At 46.0% G+C, this 16,603-nt stretch overlaps 1 protein-coding gene across 1 annotated transcript; it reads left to right on the forward strand.

Moving 5' to 3' along the window:
• Positions 1-237: 237 nt before the first annotated feature.
• On the forward strand, positions 238-12,539 carry npc1 (Niemann-Pick disease, type C1). The gene is made up of 25 exons (XM_076144676.1): positions 238-397; positions 3,043-3,171; positions 3,326-3,432; positions 3,715-3,887; positions 4,213-4,380; positions 4,554-4,803; positions 4,884-4,966; positions 5,059-5,429; positions 5,576-5,802; positions 6,042-6,142; positions 6,217-6,319; positions 6,413-6,602; positions 6,698-6,880; positions 6,970-7,084; positions 7,261-7,388; positions 7,504-7,638; positions 7,756-7,845; positions 7,966-8,156; positions 8,355-8,470; positions 8,929-9,058; positions 9,208-9,393; positions 9,842-10,073; positions 10,174-10,287; positions 10,437-10,599; positions 10,690-12,539. The coding sequence occupies exons 1-25, from the start codon at positions 320-322 to the stop codon at positions 10,770-10,772; spliced, it is 3,846 nt and encodes a 1,281-aa protein (XP_076000791.1). The 5' UTR covers positions 238-319; the 3' UTR covers positions 10,773-12,539.
• Positions 12,540-16,603: the final 4,064 nt, after the last annotated feature.

Below are 16,603 nucleotides of genomic sequence, written 5' to 3' on the forward strand. Positions count from 1 at the left end.
GTAAACAAGAAGAAAGAAATACAATAATGAACTTAAACATGCTTGTATTATTGAGCTGCAGGGTCAGGGAACCACTGCCTCAGCAATTTGCCCCGGAGGAGATGAATACATGTTATTTGACGTAATTGAAGGCCTCAATGATGTTTTATTTTGAAATTATGCAATGTTATTCCAATTAAGCCCCGCTTGGTGGCAGCAGTGAGCCAACGCTTAAATCTCCGCCCTACAAAACCCGCCCAGGAAGAAGAAGACGCGTCAACAAGGTATGCAGAAAGTTTAGCCGCTCTGCTAGACGGTTTCGTTCATTTCATCGAGCGGGATGGGAGTCCTACCAGCTAGAAGCACCCTGGGAGTGCTTTTATTCCTCGTTTTACTCTCAGAGGGACACAACCGATGGGTAAGCGCCACTTGACGTCAAAGATCTTGTGATTAAAACATGACTCAGCTCTACTCTTGTGTTGCTATTCTCTCGGGTGATGTTTATCTCAGCCGGCTAGCCAATTGTCGGCTTATGTTGCGTACGAACATGAAGTCTCCGAGTGTGTGTTTGTAGTTTCCAACGTAACAGTCGGTGCGAGTTGCTGGAAGACTTTAAAGGATGACAGGTTTAGCTTCGAAACGCTCTCCAGAGTACAGGCAGTGCTTGCGTCTGACTCAGTCGCGTTAGCAAAGCCTGACTCACCGACTCATGTTCGTGGTTCGAGGAGTGGTCCGAAGTCAAATAAAAGCAAAAATAAAGCTTGAACTGCTCTATGCAGCTTCATGACCAAGAAATAAAACACGCCATACTTAAAATGACGTATGATATTGCTGATTATAATATTTCCAAACCCTAAATCAAGCACGTCAAGCACAAGTGAATGGAAACATGAATGTATGTCGGTGTTGGGTTTAATGACCATCAATTACCATCATAGATATGTTAAATAAATGGACAAAATACGTTAAAACATCTTCATTTCTTAACCTAATATCACCTACACTTACCAAACAATAACCAGCCTACATTCTCTGTCATTGCAGGCGTTTAGAGCGATAAATACACACATTAGTAGGATATTTAGACACGTGTTTGCTGTTGTGATTGTCTCTGTTGGCTCTGATTTAATTCTTTTTTTAGTTTCAAGGGTCTAACATCCTCTTTTATCTGTTTGTTTTTGTCACACTTGCCTTGTCATTTAGGGGGCATCATATCAGATACATATCAGGCCAAACTACTCCTTCAAGATATCACACAGGCTTATCACAGCGGTTACAAAATAAGTGATCAGCTTCCTTATAGTTATAGAAAGGAAGGGAGATCATTAAAGAGTATTGATTAGGTATCATAATCAGGGCAGGAGGTGGAGCTCAGTGGGATTTCCCTGTTTGTAGTGCTACAGACTTGGGAATGGAATTGGTAAATCTAATTTGAAGTTGACTGTGTGTGTGTGTGTGTGTGTGTGTGTGTGTGTGTGTGTGTGTGTGTGTGTGTGTGTGTGACGGTCCCTTAAGTTACATTTCCTGATGTTTACTTCACAAATGACAGAAGACAAGATATTTGCCCCAGTTGTCATTGTAGGTTGTGAGTTTACGGCCATAATCTGCCGCAGAATTACATTCTTGAGTATGAACTGCGGCCTTGAACTCCTTCACACACAAGTAGGACAGAGTGTACCACAGGGCCAGGGTCATAAACATTTGTAAACTAAGTGAATTAGCTTCCCCAATTCCCTCGCTCGCACAGTAAGGAACATGTGAGGAGCCCAGATGCTGAATAGTCAGAAAGATGCACATGAGTTGCATATAAGTGGAAACATGCAAACGACAGCTAGAGCACTATTGACTGAGCGCTGCAGGCAGTCGCCATGGAGATCTGGCTGCAGCTCTCTGTTTGTTTGACCTTGTCTTTTGACACAGACTGTCAACTGAGTCCAGACCGTTTTTTGATATATATTTCTACACAGAAGAAGGCTCATATTGGATTCATAGAAATTGAGAGAAGACTATCTGAAGAGATATTAGTATTTTGCAGAAGTGAAAGTTTTATTTTCAGGTGTAGATCACACGTTGTTTAAAAAATTAGGAAATGAAACGTCAGCAGATGTTTTAACTGGAAAGTGTGTGTGTGTGTGTGGGTGTGGGTGTGGGTGGGTGGGAGTGTGTAGGAAGGCAGTGGGTAGAGCTTCCGCTTGGGAACCGGAGGGTTGCCGGTTCGAGCCCCTGCCGAGGTGCCCCTGAGCAAGGCACCGAACCCTCAATTGCTCCCCCCTCTGCGAAGGGTGGTAATGTAAGTCGCTTTGGATAAAAGCGTCTGCCAAATGATCGTAATGTGGTGTGTGTGTGTGTGTCTGACGGTAATAAGTTACTTAAGTTACATTTCCTGATGTTTACTTCACAAATGACAGAAGACAAGATATTTGCCCCAGTTGTCATTGTAGGTTGTGAGTTTACGGCCATAATCTGCCGCAGAATTACATTCTTGAGTATGAACTGCGGCCTTGAACTCCTTCACACACAAGTAGGACAGAGTGTACCACGGGGCCAGGGTCATAAACATTTGTAAACTAAGTGAATTAGCTTCCCCAATTCCCTCGCTCGCACAGTAAAGAACATGTGAGGACACAGACTGTAACTGAGTCCAGACCGTTTTTTGATATATATTTCTACACAGAAGAAGGCTCATATTGGATTCATAGAAATTGAGAGAAGACTATCTGAAGAGATATTAGTATTTTGCAGAAGTGAAAGTTTTATTTTCAGGTGTAGATCACACGTTGTTTAAAAAATTAGGAAATGAAACATCAGCGTGTGTGTGTGTCTGTGTGTCTGTGTGTCTGTGTGTCTGTCTGTGTGTCTGTCTGTCTGTCTGTCTGTCTGTCGGTCCCTTAAGTTACATTTCCTGATATTTACTTCACAAATGACAGAAGACAAGATATTTGCCCCAGTTGTCATTGTGTGTGTGTGTGGGTGGCGGGCGCATGGGGCACACACATATTTACATTTTCTGTGTGAACCATGTGAGCCAAACCATCGTCATGTCTGTCGTGTGTGATCCCTCAGGTTCAGGCACAGCACTGTGTGTGGCGCAGCGAGTGTGGAATGTCCACCCACGTACCCGGGAAGAAATACAACTGCAACTACACTGGTCCTCCCATCCCACTGGAGCCGGAGGGATACGACCTTCTTAACGTAAAGAGCCCCTTCCCGCTCCCCATCCCACCTTTAACCCAAACCTCTGCATCATGCGTCTACTCTCACTTGTGTCTGTTGAAAGATGATATGAAACTCTGCCAGACAAAGCGACTACATCCTCCTTTTCTTTTTTCTTTGGTTTTGCTTGCAGGAGCTTTGCCCTGGTTTTAACTACGGAGACCGAAGTCTGTGCTGTGATGTGCAGCAGCTGCGGACGCTCAAAGACAGTCTGCAGATGCTGTTCCAGTTCTTGTCTCGGTATGCACTGCAGTTCTATCATTAACTGATGGGAGCACATGACTTGCTTGTTAAAGGCCGTATTGTTCCTTTGAGTCTGTGGACGTCCCCGTCTGCCTCAGCGAACCGTACAGGAGCTGCTCATATTGTCTGCCTATCAATGTTCCAAACAACAAGTTGGAGACAAAATGGCTCATCGTGGCCCGCAGAGCAAGCCGATCTGTGCTCTGTGTCTTTCTTTTGTCCTTATATTTTGTACTTTCCTGGTTTTAAACTTCGCCCTCTGTCCTTTGCTCTCTGCAGGTGCCCGGCTTGTTTCTCCAACCTGATGAGCCTGTTCTGTGAGCTGACATGCAGCCCCAAGCAGAGTCTCTTCATGAACGCCACAGAGATCCACCCAGACCCAGACCCGAAACTAGTCAACAAGTCCAACGTTGAGGAGGTTCGGTACTATATTGGGCAAAAATTTGCTGGCGGTGAGTTCAGGCGGTTTCAAACCAGAAAATGAGTTTTGCCTACCTGTTATATTATAAGGGGGGGGGGAGGAATGACATGTATCACAAGTCATATGCAACTAAACTTTCCAAATCTGCTGAATAGACTGCAGCAGTTCCCCACATAAAAAAAGATTATGTGGGTGATTAAAGGTCAGAAATGCTCAATGTTTGGGACAACTATACAGTTCTTATGGAGCGTTGAAGGAAAGAAACCCCTCCAGTGATCTTTGGATTAGTAAAGTTACTCAATGCTAAATGTTACCCGGGAATTTTGTTCTCAAAAGTTGTTGTTGTTGTTTCTCAGCCATGTACAATGCCTGCAAGGACGTCCAGGCTCCATCCAGCAACACGAAGGCCTTGTCACTTCTGTGTGGAAGGGACGCAAAGTTCTGCAACGCTACAAACTGGATCGGGTTCATGTTTGACATCAACAACGGCCAGTCTCCCTTCCCCATCGACCCCATTTTCTCAGGTGAGATACGTTATCGTGCTTTAATATAGTAGACGACGACTCTGACGGAGCCGCGGCTGTCAAACTCTCCCCCCGTCTTGATTTCATACGGATTTACAGGACGAGTCGTGCGCTTTAGTGACATCTCTCGTTCCCCGCGGGTGAATAATCGCATGTGCCGCTTTGTGCCGCAGACGTCCCCGTGTCCGGTTTCACGCCGATGAACAACGAGACGTACAAGTGCACGCAGGTACTGGAGGACGGGTCGGGTCCCTGCTCGTGTCAGGACTGCAGCGGAGCCTGCGGACCCAAACCCGTCCCGCCCCCTATCCCCCCTCCCTGGACCATCTTCGGCATGGACGCCATGACTGTCATCATGTGGATCTCTTACATGGCCTTCCTGCTCCTCTTCCTCGGGGCTGTCCTGGTCGCTTGGGGTTACAGGTAAAGGAAATGCGGCCGCTCAGGCGCCTATAGAGCTTTTTATATACGTTTTTGTCTGACGTTGTTCTTTCTGCCCACAGGAGAAGGAGGATCATGTCTGAGTATGGTCCCATATTGGACAGCAACAACCCGCTGTCTCTTAACGGTGATAATCCTAACCAAGGTATAGCGTTTCTACGTCACACCAATAGTTGGGGTTCGTCTGTCGCTGCTACGAATCAAACCAACTCCCCGTGTATCTTCTTGTTTTCTCAGCGAACGCATCGTGCTGCGAAATGCTGGGAGAACGCTTTGAGAATTGGCTGCGGCTCCTCTTCAGCTCCTGGGGCTCCTTTTGCGTGCGGCGCCCCCTCCTGGTCATACTGGGCTCCATGGTCTTGGTGGCGGCCTCCTCGAGCGGCCTGGTGTACATGAACATCACCACCGACCCGGTGGAGCTGTGGTCGTCTCCTAACAGCCAGGCGCGCCAAGAGAAGAACTACTTCGACAGCCACTTTGGACCCTTCTTCCGGACGGCACAGCTTATTATAACCACTCCTCTCAATATAAGCTCCACCTACACGCCCTATATTCCAGGACCCGATGTCTCGTTCGGAGCCGTCCTGAACAAAGAGCTACTGCACCAGGTGCGTTAGAGGGAAAGTATGGGTTGGTTCCTTTTTAATGGTGGCTCAATGGAGACAAATTGACCAGACCAGAAAAGTTTCATTTCATCCTGTGGCTTATTGCTTCCGTTTTCATCTTCTGCTTTCTTTGTATTTTGGCCATCCAGGTGCTGGACCTGCAGCTTCACATCGAAGGTCTCGTCGCCTCATACGACGGTGAGAACGTCACCCTGGAGGATATTTGTTTGGCTCCGCTTGCGCCGTACAACAACAACTGCACCATCCTGAGCGTCCTCAACTACTTCCAGAACAGCCACAAGCAGCTGGACCGCACAGTGGGAGACGACTTTTACGTCTACGCCGACTACCACACCCACTTCCTCGACTGTGTCAGGTGATTATCTGAATCCGATAAGTAAGTAAGTAGATGCCTTACTGAAAGGTCAAATCTTTTTGGATAATGAGTCATTGCCACAGGATGAAAGCAGTGCGTGTGTGTTTTCTTAAAATAGCAAAGCCCTACTTCCCCGTGTGTTGTCATGAAACGTTCTTCCTCAGTTCTACTTAAGCGCATAAGGGCCAGAGGGTGGGCGGAGCTACCAAAGTGACTGAACTTGCATTTCCTGTCTACAGCGCTCCGGCGTCCCTCAACGACACCACCTACCTCCATGACCCCTGCTTGGGAACGTACGGCGGCCCCGTCTTCCCCTGGCTGGCTCTCGGCGGTTACAACGGTGAGCTGGATTGAACTTTGCCTTTATTGCTCGCAGCAGTGCTATAACCTTTAGTTTGTCTTTCCACACTGCAGGCACCAACTACAACGACGCCACGGCTCTCGTGATCACCTTCCCCATCAACAACTTCCTGAACGACGCGGTCAAGCTGGGCAAAGCTCTAGCATGGGAGAAGGAGTGAGACAACAATCTTCTTCCAAACTCCATTGACGAGAGCGGCGTGGTCTTCATCAAGTGTTTTTACACGTGTGTGTGTGTTTTGCGTTTCAGATTCATCCGCTTCATGAAGAGCTACAACAACTCCAACCTGACTGTGGCCTTCAGCGCAGAGAGGAGCATCGAAGACGAAATCAACAGGGAGAGCGCCGGCGACATCAGCACCATCGTGATCAGCTACGCCATCATGTTCGTCTACATCTCCTTGGCCCTGGGTCACATCCACAGCTTCAGGCGACTGATGGTAAGAAGCAGGGCGATTACCCGGATGACGACAGCGTGTTTTGAGGTTAGTGTGACTAAGGGGCCGAGTGATCCTCTGGTTTCCTCCCCGTGCAGGTGGACTCTAAGATCTCCCTGGGTATCGCCGGCATCCTGATCGTGCTGACCTCCGTGTCCTCCTCGCTCGGGATCTTCAGTTACGCCGGCGTCCCTCTCACCCTCATCGTGATCGAGGTCATCCCCTTCCTGGTGCTGGCTGTCGGTGTGGACAACATCTTTATTGTCGTGCAAACGTACCAGGTGCCGTCCTCTCATTCTCTCTCAAACTCCCATTTTCGATGTTTTTTTTTTCCCACATTTCAAGTATTTCTGATTTCCTTTCTGAACAGAGGGATGAGCGCCTTCCCCAGGAGGAGCTACACCACCAGATTGGCCGTATCCTCGGTGACGTAGCCCCCAGCATGTTCCTCTCCTCCTTCTCTGAGACGGTGGCCTTCTTCTTGGGTACGGCCCTTCACTCTCATTTACATACGTTACACACTCTTACATACTCTAAAACAAGCCATAGAAATCTACGGTCGCCGTGCTATGACGGCAGCAGTATGTTTTTGTGGACAGGATTGCCACGGTAACTACGTGAGTCACCAGCCGGTAATGACGTGGACTTGTTCCCCCTTTAGGCGCCCTGTCCAACATGCCCGCAGTGAGGACGTTCTCCATGTTCGCCGGCCTGGCTGTCTTTATTGACTTCCTGTTGCAGATCAGCTGCTTCGTCAGCCTGCTGGGCCTGGATGCCAGGAGACAGGAGGTGAGCGGGAGGCTGATGGCGGCTCTGATCCCAGGCTTCGATGATCTCATACATGAATTAACCCCCAAATTGAATGGCTAAACTTTTTCTGCATGCGTTTCTTCTTTTTTTAAAGCGCAATCGTCTGGACATATTCTGCTGCGTGAAGCTTCCCGAGGGTCAGGAGGAGAAGACGGACGGCTTCCTCTTCATGTTCTTCAAGAAGTTTTACGCCCCCTTCCTCCTTAAAGAGTGGGTGCGGCCCATCGTTGTAAGTGCCTCAGTTTGTGCTTTGCCAGTCGGGCTCGTCTGCCTCTTGCGTAATCCCCAGTGGTTGATGATGTTGATGTTTTACTTCCTATTTTGTTACCCTTTTTTGTTTTTAAAGGTGGCAGTGTTTGTTGGATTACTCTCCTTCAGCATTGCCGTGGTGAATAAAGTAGAAATTGGATTGGATCAGACTCTCTCCATGCCTGATGTAAGTCTGTGCATTCAATCATGTAGATCATTTTTGTCTTATGTATGAGGTATTACGTGAATTAAACTGCAGTCTCGTACACGTGGAGCATGATTCTGACGGTCCGTCTCTCCGCCCCAGGACTCGTACGTGTTGCATTACTTCAAGAACCTGAGCCAGTATCTCCACACGGGCGCTCCAGTCTACTTTGTGGTAGAAGATGGTCTCGACTACAGCAGCCTAGAAGGACAAAACTCTGTGTGTGGAGGGGTCGGCTGCAACAACGACTCCCTGGTGCAGCAGGTCTACTACGCCTCACTCATCAGCAACTAGTCAGTATAAGCAATCAGCTGATGATCTTGTGTTTTTAAATGAGGCTTTGCATGCAAGTCGGTGTGGGAACCAAATGTATGTCAACATTAGTTCAGATCAGTTGACGATTACAAAAGACTGTTCTGTCAAAGTCAATCAAGTCAAACGTGTGACTGCACGAATTTAATGAACCGCTTCTTCCTCTCTCGTCTTCCCAGCTCCACCATCGCCTTCACGCCCTCCTCATGGCTGGATGATTACTTTGACTGGGTGAAGCCGCAGTCCAGCTGCTGCCGCTACTACAACAACACCGGCTCCTTCTGCAACGCCTCAGGTGCTCTCCTGTCAACACGCCCCCAATCACTGCAGAGGCTCAGCCAGCAGAAACACGGCGTTTATTCTTTAGCAGAACAGAAGAGAACTGTTTTTGTCTGCGTCAACCTATAAATGAAAACAATTAGGATCTAAAATAATGGTTTTAATGATAATTCAGTTAACATTAGTAGTATTTTAGACATTGTATAGTCGGCCATAATCATTAATATAAATAATTATTGCACACATTTACATTTTTTTATTTATTTAATAATTATAAGTTAGATAAAAACAAGATGCTCAGTTTCATCACAGGAGTCTTGAATTATTATTTAATTTATTGGTGTTTCTCAGCTTGCCAAGATTGTGAATGATATTGATTTGATGAATAGAAATCAAACAGTTAAAAAATAAAAAAAGTTAGGTTTAAAGTCCTGCTTGTTAAATTAATTGGGAGAAATTTGAATTGTTTTCCAGTGGTGAACTCGTCGTGCGTCCACTGTCGCCCCATGACGCCCAGTGGGAAGCAGCGGCCTGTCGGGGACGACTTTATGCACTTCCTGCCCATGTTCCTCTCTGACAATCCCAACATCAAGTGTGGGAAAGGGTAAGAGCTTCAACCTGAATCACACGACTTTATTTACTTCCCTTTGATGACTTTTGCTCTCATTTCTCTCGGTGCTGTGAAAGTGTTTACACGTTTCCAAACTTGCTTTCTCTTTCTCCCCTCTCACGACGTGTCTTTTCTGCCCCTAGTGGTCATGCAGCATACAGCACGGCAGTGGACCTGGATCCTGAGCACTCACGGGTCGGAGCCACGTACTTCATGACCTACCACACCATCCTGAAGGACTCGGCTGACTTCATAGACGCCATGAAAATGGCCCAGATCCTGGCGAACAACATCACTCAGACTGTGGGCCACAAAGTGTTTCCCTACAGGTAAATCTCTTCTTACTGCCCGCTGCCATCTTTGCTTTTGCCCGACGTGTAAATTCTCTCATTACCGTGTTTTGTAGCGTGGTATTAGTGTCTGATCTTATGGGACTGTAAAGTTAGTTGGACTGCTTTTCATTGTAACTTATCAGGATGAGAAGTTTGCCTTGTTTTGAACTCAAAGTCCAAGGCCGCTGGGGGAGGGAGAGGTCAGGTGAGGGCACAGAGAGAAAGAAAACAACATTTATGGCTGGTGGCTGAGATTGATTGTATTTCATTGTATTTAAACACGTATATCCATAACTTTGAATGATGGGAAGGCATTGAGCCAAAGACCCAATCTGAATTAGGAAGGTTTGATTTATGCTATTGGAAAACACTCCGGAAAAGCTTTCACATTTAGCCGATTGTCCTCGTGTTTAATCTTTTAAAAGCCTTTTCTCTCTCTTCGCAGCGTGTTCTACGTGTTTTACGAACAGTACCTGACCATCGCGTACGACACGGCCCTGAACCTGGGCGCGTCGCTGGCCGCCATTTTCGTTGTGACGGCGGTGCTGCTGGGCTTCGAGCTGTGGTCGGCCCTGATGGTCAGCATCACCATCGCCATGATCCTGGTCAACATGTTCGGCGTCATGTGGCTGTGGAACATCAGCCTCAACGCCGTGTCGCTCGTCAATCTGGTCATGGTGAGAGGAGACGTAGATACGCACGCCGCCGTTTTAGCTGTTTTTTTAGATGACGCGCTTGAAGTTTAGACGCTGAGTCGTTTCCCGTCTTGTGTTCCAGTGCTGCGGCATCTCAGTGGAGTTCTGCAGTCACATCGTTCGAGCGTTTTCCATCAGCGTGAAGGGCAACAGAGTGGAGCGGGCGGAGGAGGCCTTGGCTCACATGGGCAGCTCAGTAAGTCGTGCAAATTTCGTTCAATCTGTGGAATATTCTGAAGAAACGCATCCAGACTTATTTTGTCAGCTGCTCTCGTTTATCAAAATGATCAGATCAAAATCATCATCATCAGAACGTCACTCTTTGTCTCTTTCTGTGTTTGGCAGGTATTCAGTGGAATCACATTAACCAAGTTTGGAGGCATCCTGGTCTTGGCCTTTTCCAAGTCCCAGATCTTCCAGATCTTCTACTTCCGCATGTACCTGTCCATTGTGCTGCTTGGTGCCACGCACGGCCTCATCTTCCTCCCTGTCCTGCTCAGCTACTTAGGTGAGATATACACCATACATGATGACTTGTTTCTAAATGACTTATGGTTATATAATTATGTCACATGCTGCGTTCTGATTCTTTTCAAAGGTCCTTCTGTGAACAAAGCAAAGGTCCTTGCTGCTAACAAGCGGTACGTCGGCACAGAGAGGGAACGTCTCCTAAACTACTAGCTGCTCAGCTGCCGGAGATAATGAACAATGAACTAACTCTTCGTCTGGAGGGGCTGTGTGGGTGTGAGCTCAAGCAGTTTCCGTGATCACTTACACGCTCATTGTCGCCACTACTATGCACGGAATTAACTCAGGAAAACGCTCAGTAATCGGAGTGCCAGAGGCCTTGTCCAACCCCAGACTTGTTGATTTCGTCAGTAGACTTTGAACCCCACAGTCGGGTCACCCTACCTCCTCTTCGTCCTCCTCCTCCTCCTCACACTACACAACAAGTCTGGCTTTGGTATCGGAGGTAGGGGTCATGGGAGGGGCGGGGCGGGGGGGGGGGGGGGGGACTAAACGACACTGGCGGTGTGGAAGTGGGAGAGACATCGTCACGCCCAGCATCAGTTTACAGACTCTTTAGAGACCATATGCTACACCAAGTTGTTTTAATTTGGGGAAAACTCGAAAAGGGTTCTTTTGGTCAGTTTGGATGTATCCTAGACAGAAAAGGAAAAAAATGTTTTTGCACCTCATAGGGAAACTTTTATAACCATTTCATATGAAGAGTCGTTTATTAAGCGACGCTCCCTTCGCTCCTGGCATCGACACCAGGCTACTACCCGACGTGTCCGGAGAGTTTAGTGAGACATTACACACTTTGACTGCTTCCCACGTTATTTTAGCGTTTTTACATAATCTGGTCACTTGCAAAATGCATTCAAAATTGGTTATCTGTTAACGGTTTTACACTATCGGCTAATTTCACAAAAGCCGCCGATGAGTTTAGCAGTTTGAGCGTCAATGCCACTGGAAGGTTCCCGTGGAGATGATTTATACTGAATTGTACATTTTTGCAGTTACTGTACAGAACTCGTTACAGCAGGAGGGGAAGACTCATTTTAAGCTCAATCATTTAAAATATGTTGATAGAGAATATTTTAGGCCGACGGCTGAAAAAACTGTAATTATGTGTTTTTGCTTTCCTTCCCTCGGCTTTTTTTTTACTTTTAACATTGTTTAGCCAAGTGTTCCAGTATCCTCACAAATTGTCCCTTTTTGGATTGGTTTGAAAATATTTCCTTCTGAACAGCAGGCTACCCCTCGTTCAACTTTAGCTAAGCTGCATTGTTTTTCTTCTGTTTTTCTTCAGCAGTGATGCGTTCTGGTATTATTGAAAGTGCAAGTGACTGAGTAGAAGAAAAGCTTTTTTGTGGTTTGAAACCTTGAATGTCAAAAACCAACCAATGGAGAAATCTAGAATGTGACTGATTTGTATTTAACAGTGCTGTGCATTGGCGTTGGATCAATCTCTTCTGCGATTGTACCAAGTTTAAATGGAGCTTCTTCATATTTTAGTTTTTAAACCATTTTAATATGTAAACTAGTTGGTACACATTTGAGCCGTCTGGCCATTTTGATGAATTCACTTTTGTGCTTAAAAATATCTCCTTTACTAATGTTTTTGCAGTTGTGCATCTGTTTTTGATATTATATAATATATAAAGAGAAATCGGAAACTACTCATGCTTCTGTAATAGTCCCTGTCCCCCCCCTCCCCTCCCCAAACACACACACACACAAAGCAAGTGTTCATTCTGACCACACGGTGTCGCTTTGCTTCATTCATGGCGCTCTGTGTTGTGGAAGTGACCTCATTTATTTTTCATGTCTTGGAAGAATTACTCACAATGCTGATATGCTGTCATTGCATGAAACACCAGGAAGTCTGTGACAGTCAGCAATGCAAAATGTTTGCATAAAAATAAAAAGTATGAACTCCAACTGCAAATCCAGCTCAGAAATTTGCAAATCCTTCACACACACACACACACACACACACACACACACACACACACACACACACACACACACACACACACACACACACACACACACACACACACACACACACACACACACACACACACACACACACACACACACACACACACACACACACACACACACACACACACACACACACACACACACACACACACACACACACACACACACACACACACACACACACACACACACACACACACACACACACACACACACACACACACACACACACACACACACACACACACACACACACACACACAGAGAGAGAGAGAGAGCGCTGTGCATGTGTTGTGATTGTGTGCTCGGCAGCCTTGTTGACATACAAACCTCCGGCTCATCACTTATTTATCCGTGTTGCTGAGAGAGCAGAAGCTGTCCTTTGAATCTGTTTGAGAGATTAAAATATTCATTTCCCCGGCAGGACTGAGGTGCTCTCTGCAGGGGAGGATGTACAGTGTGTGTGTGTGGGTCCGTCCGGTTATGCAAGATGCGTGGCCTGGCCAGCTCACATCTTCCATAATGACACCACAGACACGTTGAAGTGACTTCCCCCTTTTGAAACTGAAAATCAATGAGGAGAACTCGAATCAAAATGGAGATATGTATTTATATCTACAATATTTCAAATATTTTGCCGACCCTTGGTTCCAAAAATCCAAACTGTTGTAAGAAGTGCATGTAAACAATGTCACAAATACCAAATTGTGGACATGAGAGGAAACTCGACAACTCATTCAAATAAAAAGTAATTCATAAAATGCAATCTCTCTCCCCGACCAAAGCCAGTCAGGCTGATTTATTCTGAAAGGTAATGTAATGTGTTCTAATGGGCTGAGCACTGATTGGATCTCTCTTCCTGTCTGCTCAGAGGGGCTGTGGCCTCAGATGGTCGATCACTGCAGAACTCAATAATTTGATGATTATTAATTGCAGAAGTAGATAACGTTCAAATCAAATCTTTAGTCATCCAAGAAAATACTATGGCAAGAAGAACAGCAATTTAGCTGATATTCAGAGGAAACAAAGAAAAGGAGGGGGGAGGGGAATCAAAAAAAGGAATCAAAAAACGTGCAATAACAACCACATAAATCCATTTTAGTGACATATCTAATAATTGTGAGTTTGTTAACTAAGGGTACTTCCAACTAAAACAATCTTCTCATAAAACAGGCCCTCAGAATGAATGAATTGCTGTTTGATTAGTGCCAACACACAAAAATCCTGAGGAGAATTGTGGGAGCTGTGACTTCCCCTTGTCTGAACCACAACTCAAGCAGGAGGTCTGACTTTACTAAGTGCACCTGAACGCACCATGAGCCCCTGCCATGTTAGAGGTTCATTGCTTCTCTTTATATTGATTTTTCTGCCTGAAGGGAGAAAAGACAAAACGATTTCCCTTTTGCTTTACATGAAATGAAATAAGGTTTTTTTTTATCTGTTTAAATAAGTAAACTTCTGCTTGCACTGACCTTTCACCTTGCTCGAGGCCCCACTTCACAGGTTCCAGTCTGTCAGAGTTTGAGCGACAGTAGCTGTGAGTCCTCTTGCCAGCATGTGTTTGATACAGCTCATTTCAGCTCATAATGGAGCCGAATTTGGTGTGTAGGTTTGTTGCTCCCTCTTGTGGGCGACATCATGGCTCAAGCAGGCTGCAAAGTTATGTTTTTATCAGGCTCCTTCACGTGCATTTGCCTTAGTATAGATGTGGTACAGCAGTGCTCTCTGGTTGCCTGAGATGTGCATTAAGAAGCATAACGTCTCACATGGAGGCTTTACCGCTGCAGGCCTGGCTTCATGTGTTCTTAATATGCATAATTTAATATCAGCTGCAGCAAAGCTCTCTGAACCTGCCGGAGCATGTTAGGTGGATCTTGAGGATTTATGACTCATCTCATCTCAGTCCAGTAGTGTTGGGTGCAGTTCAGACGTTACTGTTCAGCAGCTGGTGCCAGGCCAGGACACATGATGCTCGCATTCGTTTAGTCCTTTCGCTGTCCCTATGTGCTGGACGAACTGACCGCACAGCAGCTGGTGGGACGTGGCCTTTGGTGGCCCACACACAGTCGATGCCACTTCACCACTTGTTTTTGCCTCTGTGCTGTAGTTTACATGGTTTTGAAGCAGGGAAACGTGTGTTTTTGCCTGAGGGTGGCGACAAGGTCAGAGCCCAGAAGCTAAATATAACTCTGCTTATATCCTGTGAATACGATGCATTTAGATGATTGTGAAAGTATCACCAGGTGAGCTAACACTGAAATGCACTTTAACTAATTGAGTTCCATTATGTTGAATACATTTACGCTACATCAGGAGATTTCACAAGAATGATGGGTTTCATAAGGAACCATATGGGACAAGGTTAGTTTTCATAATCAGTCAGCAAATATCAGATGTTTAGGGGAATATAGGGGAAGTACTCATTGTTAGTTTTGTTGTTGTTGTTGTTTCAAAGATCCATTAATAAATAAGCATACGGAGCGTTTAATGCCCTGCTTTGCGTCAGTGGTTTTGTGTTACACTCGGTTCAGTTTTCTCTGAAATGGACTCTTGGGGTGGAACAAAAGGGATAAGGTAGCCACCTCAAACACGAAGAGAGGATCAGATTTTCAGGTCCACCTGCAGTGCTTTGCCCTCTTGGCTATGGGCCGGGGTTAAATGAAACACAACAGTGGAGTTACTGCAGAGAAGACCGGTGGGGAGCTGGGAATGCACTTTGTTTTGGACCGAGTTCACATTGCAAAGTGACTTAACACTGCAAGGTTTTTATCCAAGACAAATAATTTGATGAAGCAAATGGGCTCACAGGGATGGATACTTGGACAATGATCTTAATGTTATGAGTTCAAATTCTGTACTTGCCTGGTTTATGGGCTCACAGTTCATTTTCAAAGTGCAGCTTTAAAGCAAAGCGAGAAAGCCCACAGAGTCGATGTGTTTGTGTAAGATCTGTGGTTCAGGTTGTTTGTGCAGTCGAGTCTAAAGCGAGGAATCCCGGCTGTTCCATTTCAAAAATGGCTGCTGGTTTGAAGGAAACATTTTCGATTATCCCTTTTTTGTTCCATTCAGTTGCGACATGCCACACAACCTGAATGTGAACTTCCTTGTTTACAAACTTATGGTGAACCCGGTAAAAGCCCTTAGTCACAGTAACGACAGGAATGAGGAATAATGCCGCTTCAGCTGAATGTTGTTATTTTAAAGAGGAGGGCAATGGACATATGGCCCGCCCCAAATGATGCTACACATATTTTCACAATGATGGTCACTTATGTGTAAGCGGGGCTCAGGAAGGGCTGTCAATACCCCCCTTTATGATGCTGTGAAGGGGAATTAGCCCCTCAATGCAGGGGACTAAGCCACGTATGCCGTGTCCACCCTCGACCCGACCTGTTTGTTTTGATGGCAGCACGAGACTGGCGTGACTGTGGGACTTGTTTACTTTGGGTTCCCTCCCTCCTCACACACGCACAGACACACACGCACACGCACACACACACACACACACACACACATACATACACACACACACACACACACACATTGAGAAACTGCCCTCTCAGATTGCATCAGAGCCACAGGTGCAACTCAGTTCCAGTCCTGCAAGCAGCGCGATGTTTCTGGAGTGACGTCTAGTTTATTGTACCTAAAAGAGCTGTCCAGTGAGAAACTCAGCGGTGCATTCGCAAAGATCGCATGTCCTATTTCGTAAGAAGGGACAAAGGCCTGAGAGCTGCTGACGTGTTTAAGACATCCAGGTTGTACTTAGTTTACCAATCTGATCAGGAAGGATTACTGAGCTAAAATGGAGTAGAACCAGCGTTGGGAAATTACCAACTACATTTCCTGGTGCTTACATAGAGGTTTGAGGTACATATACTATATATAGGTTAGTCAGAGGGCTTTAGTTGTCATCTGGTAGAGATTCTCCACTGAACATGAGCTTTGTCTTGGAACAGCTCAAATATACGAGTATGAATTTGCTGCCAAACTTTCTA

Source organism: Genypterus blacodes, unplaced genomic scaffold (genome assembly GCF_046128005.1).
Source record: "Genypterus blacodes isolate CSIRO-AG114 ecotype Tasmania unplaced genomic scaffold, CSIRO-AGI_Gbla_v1 ptg000029l_1, whole genome shotgun sequence".
NCBI lineage: Eukaryota > Metazoa > Chordata > Actinopteri > Ophidiiformes > Ophidiidae > Genypterus > Genypterus blacodes.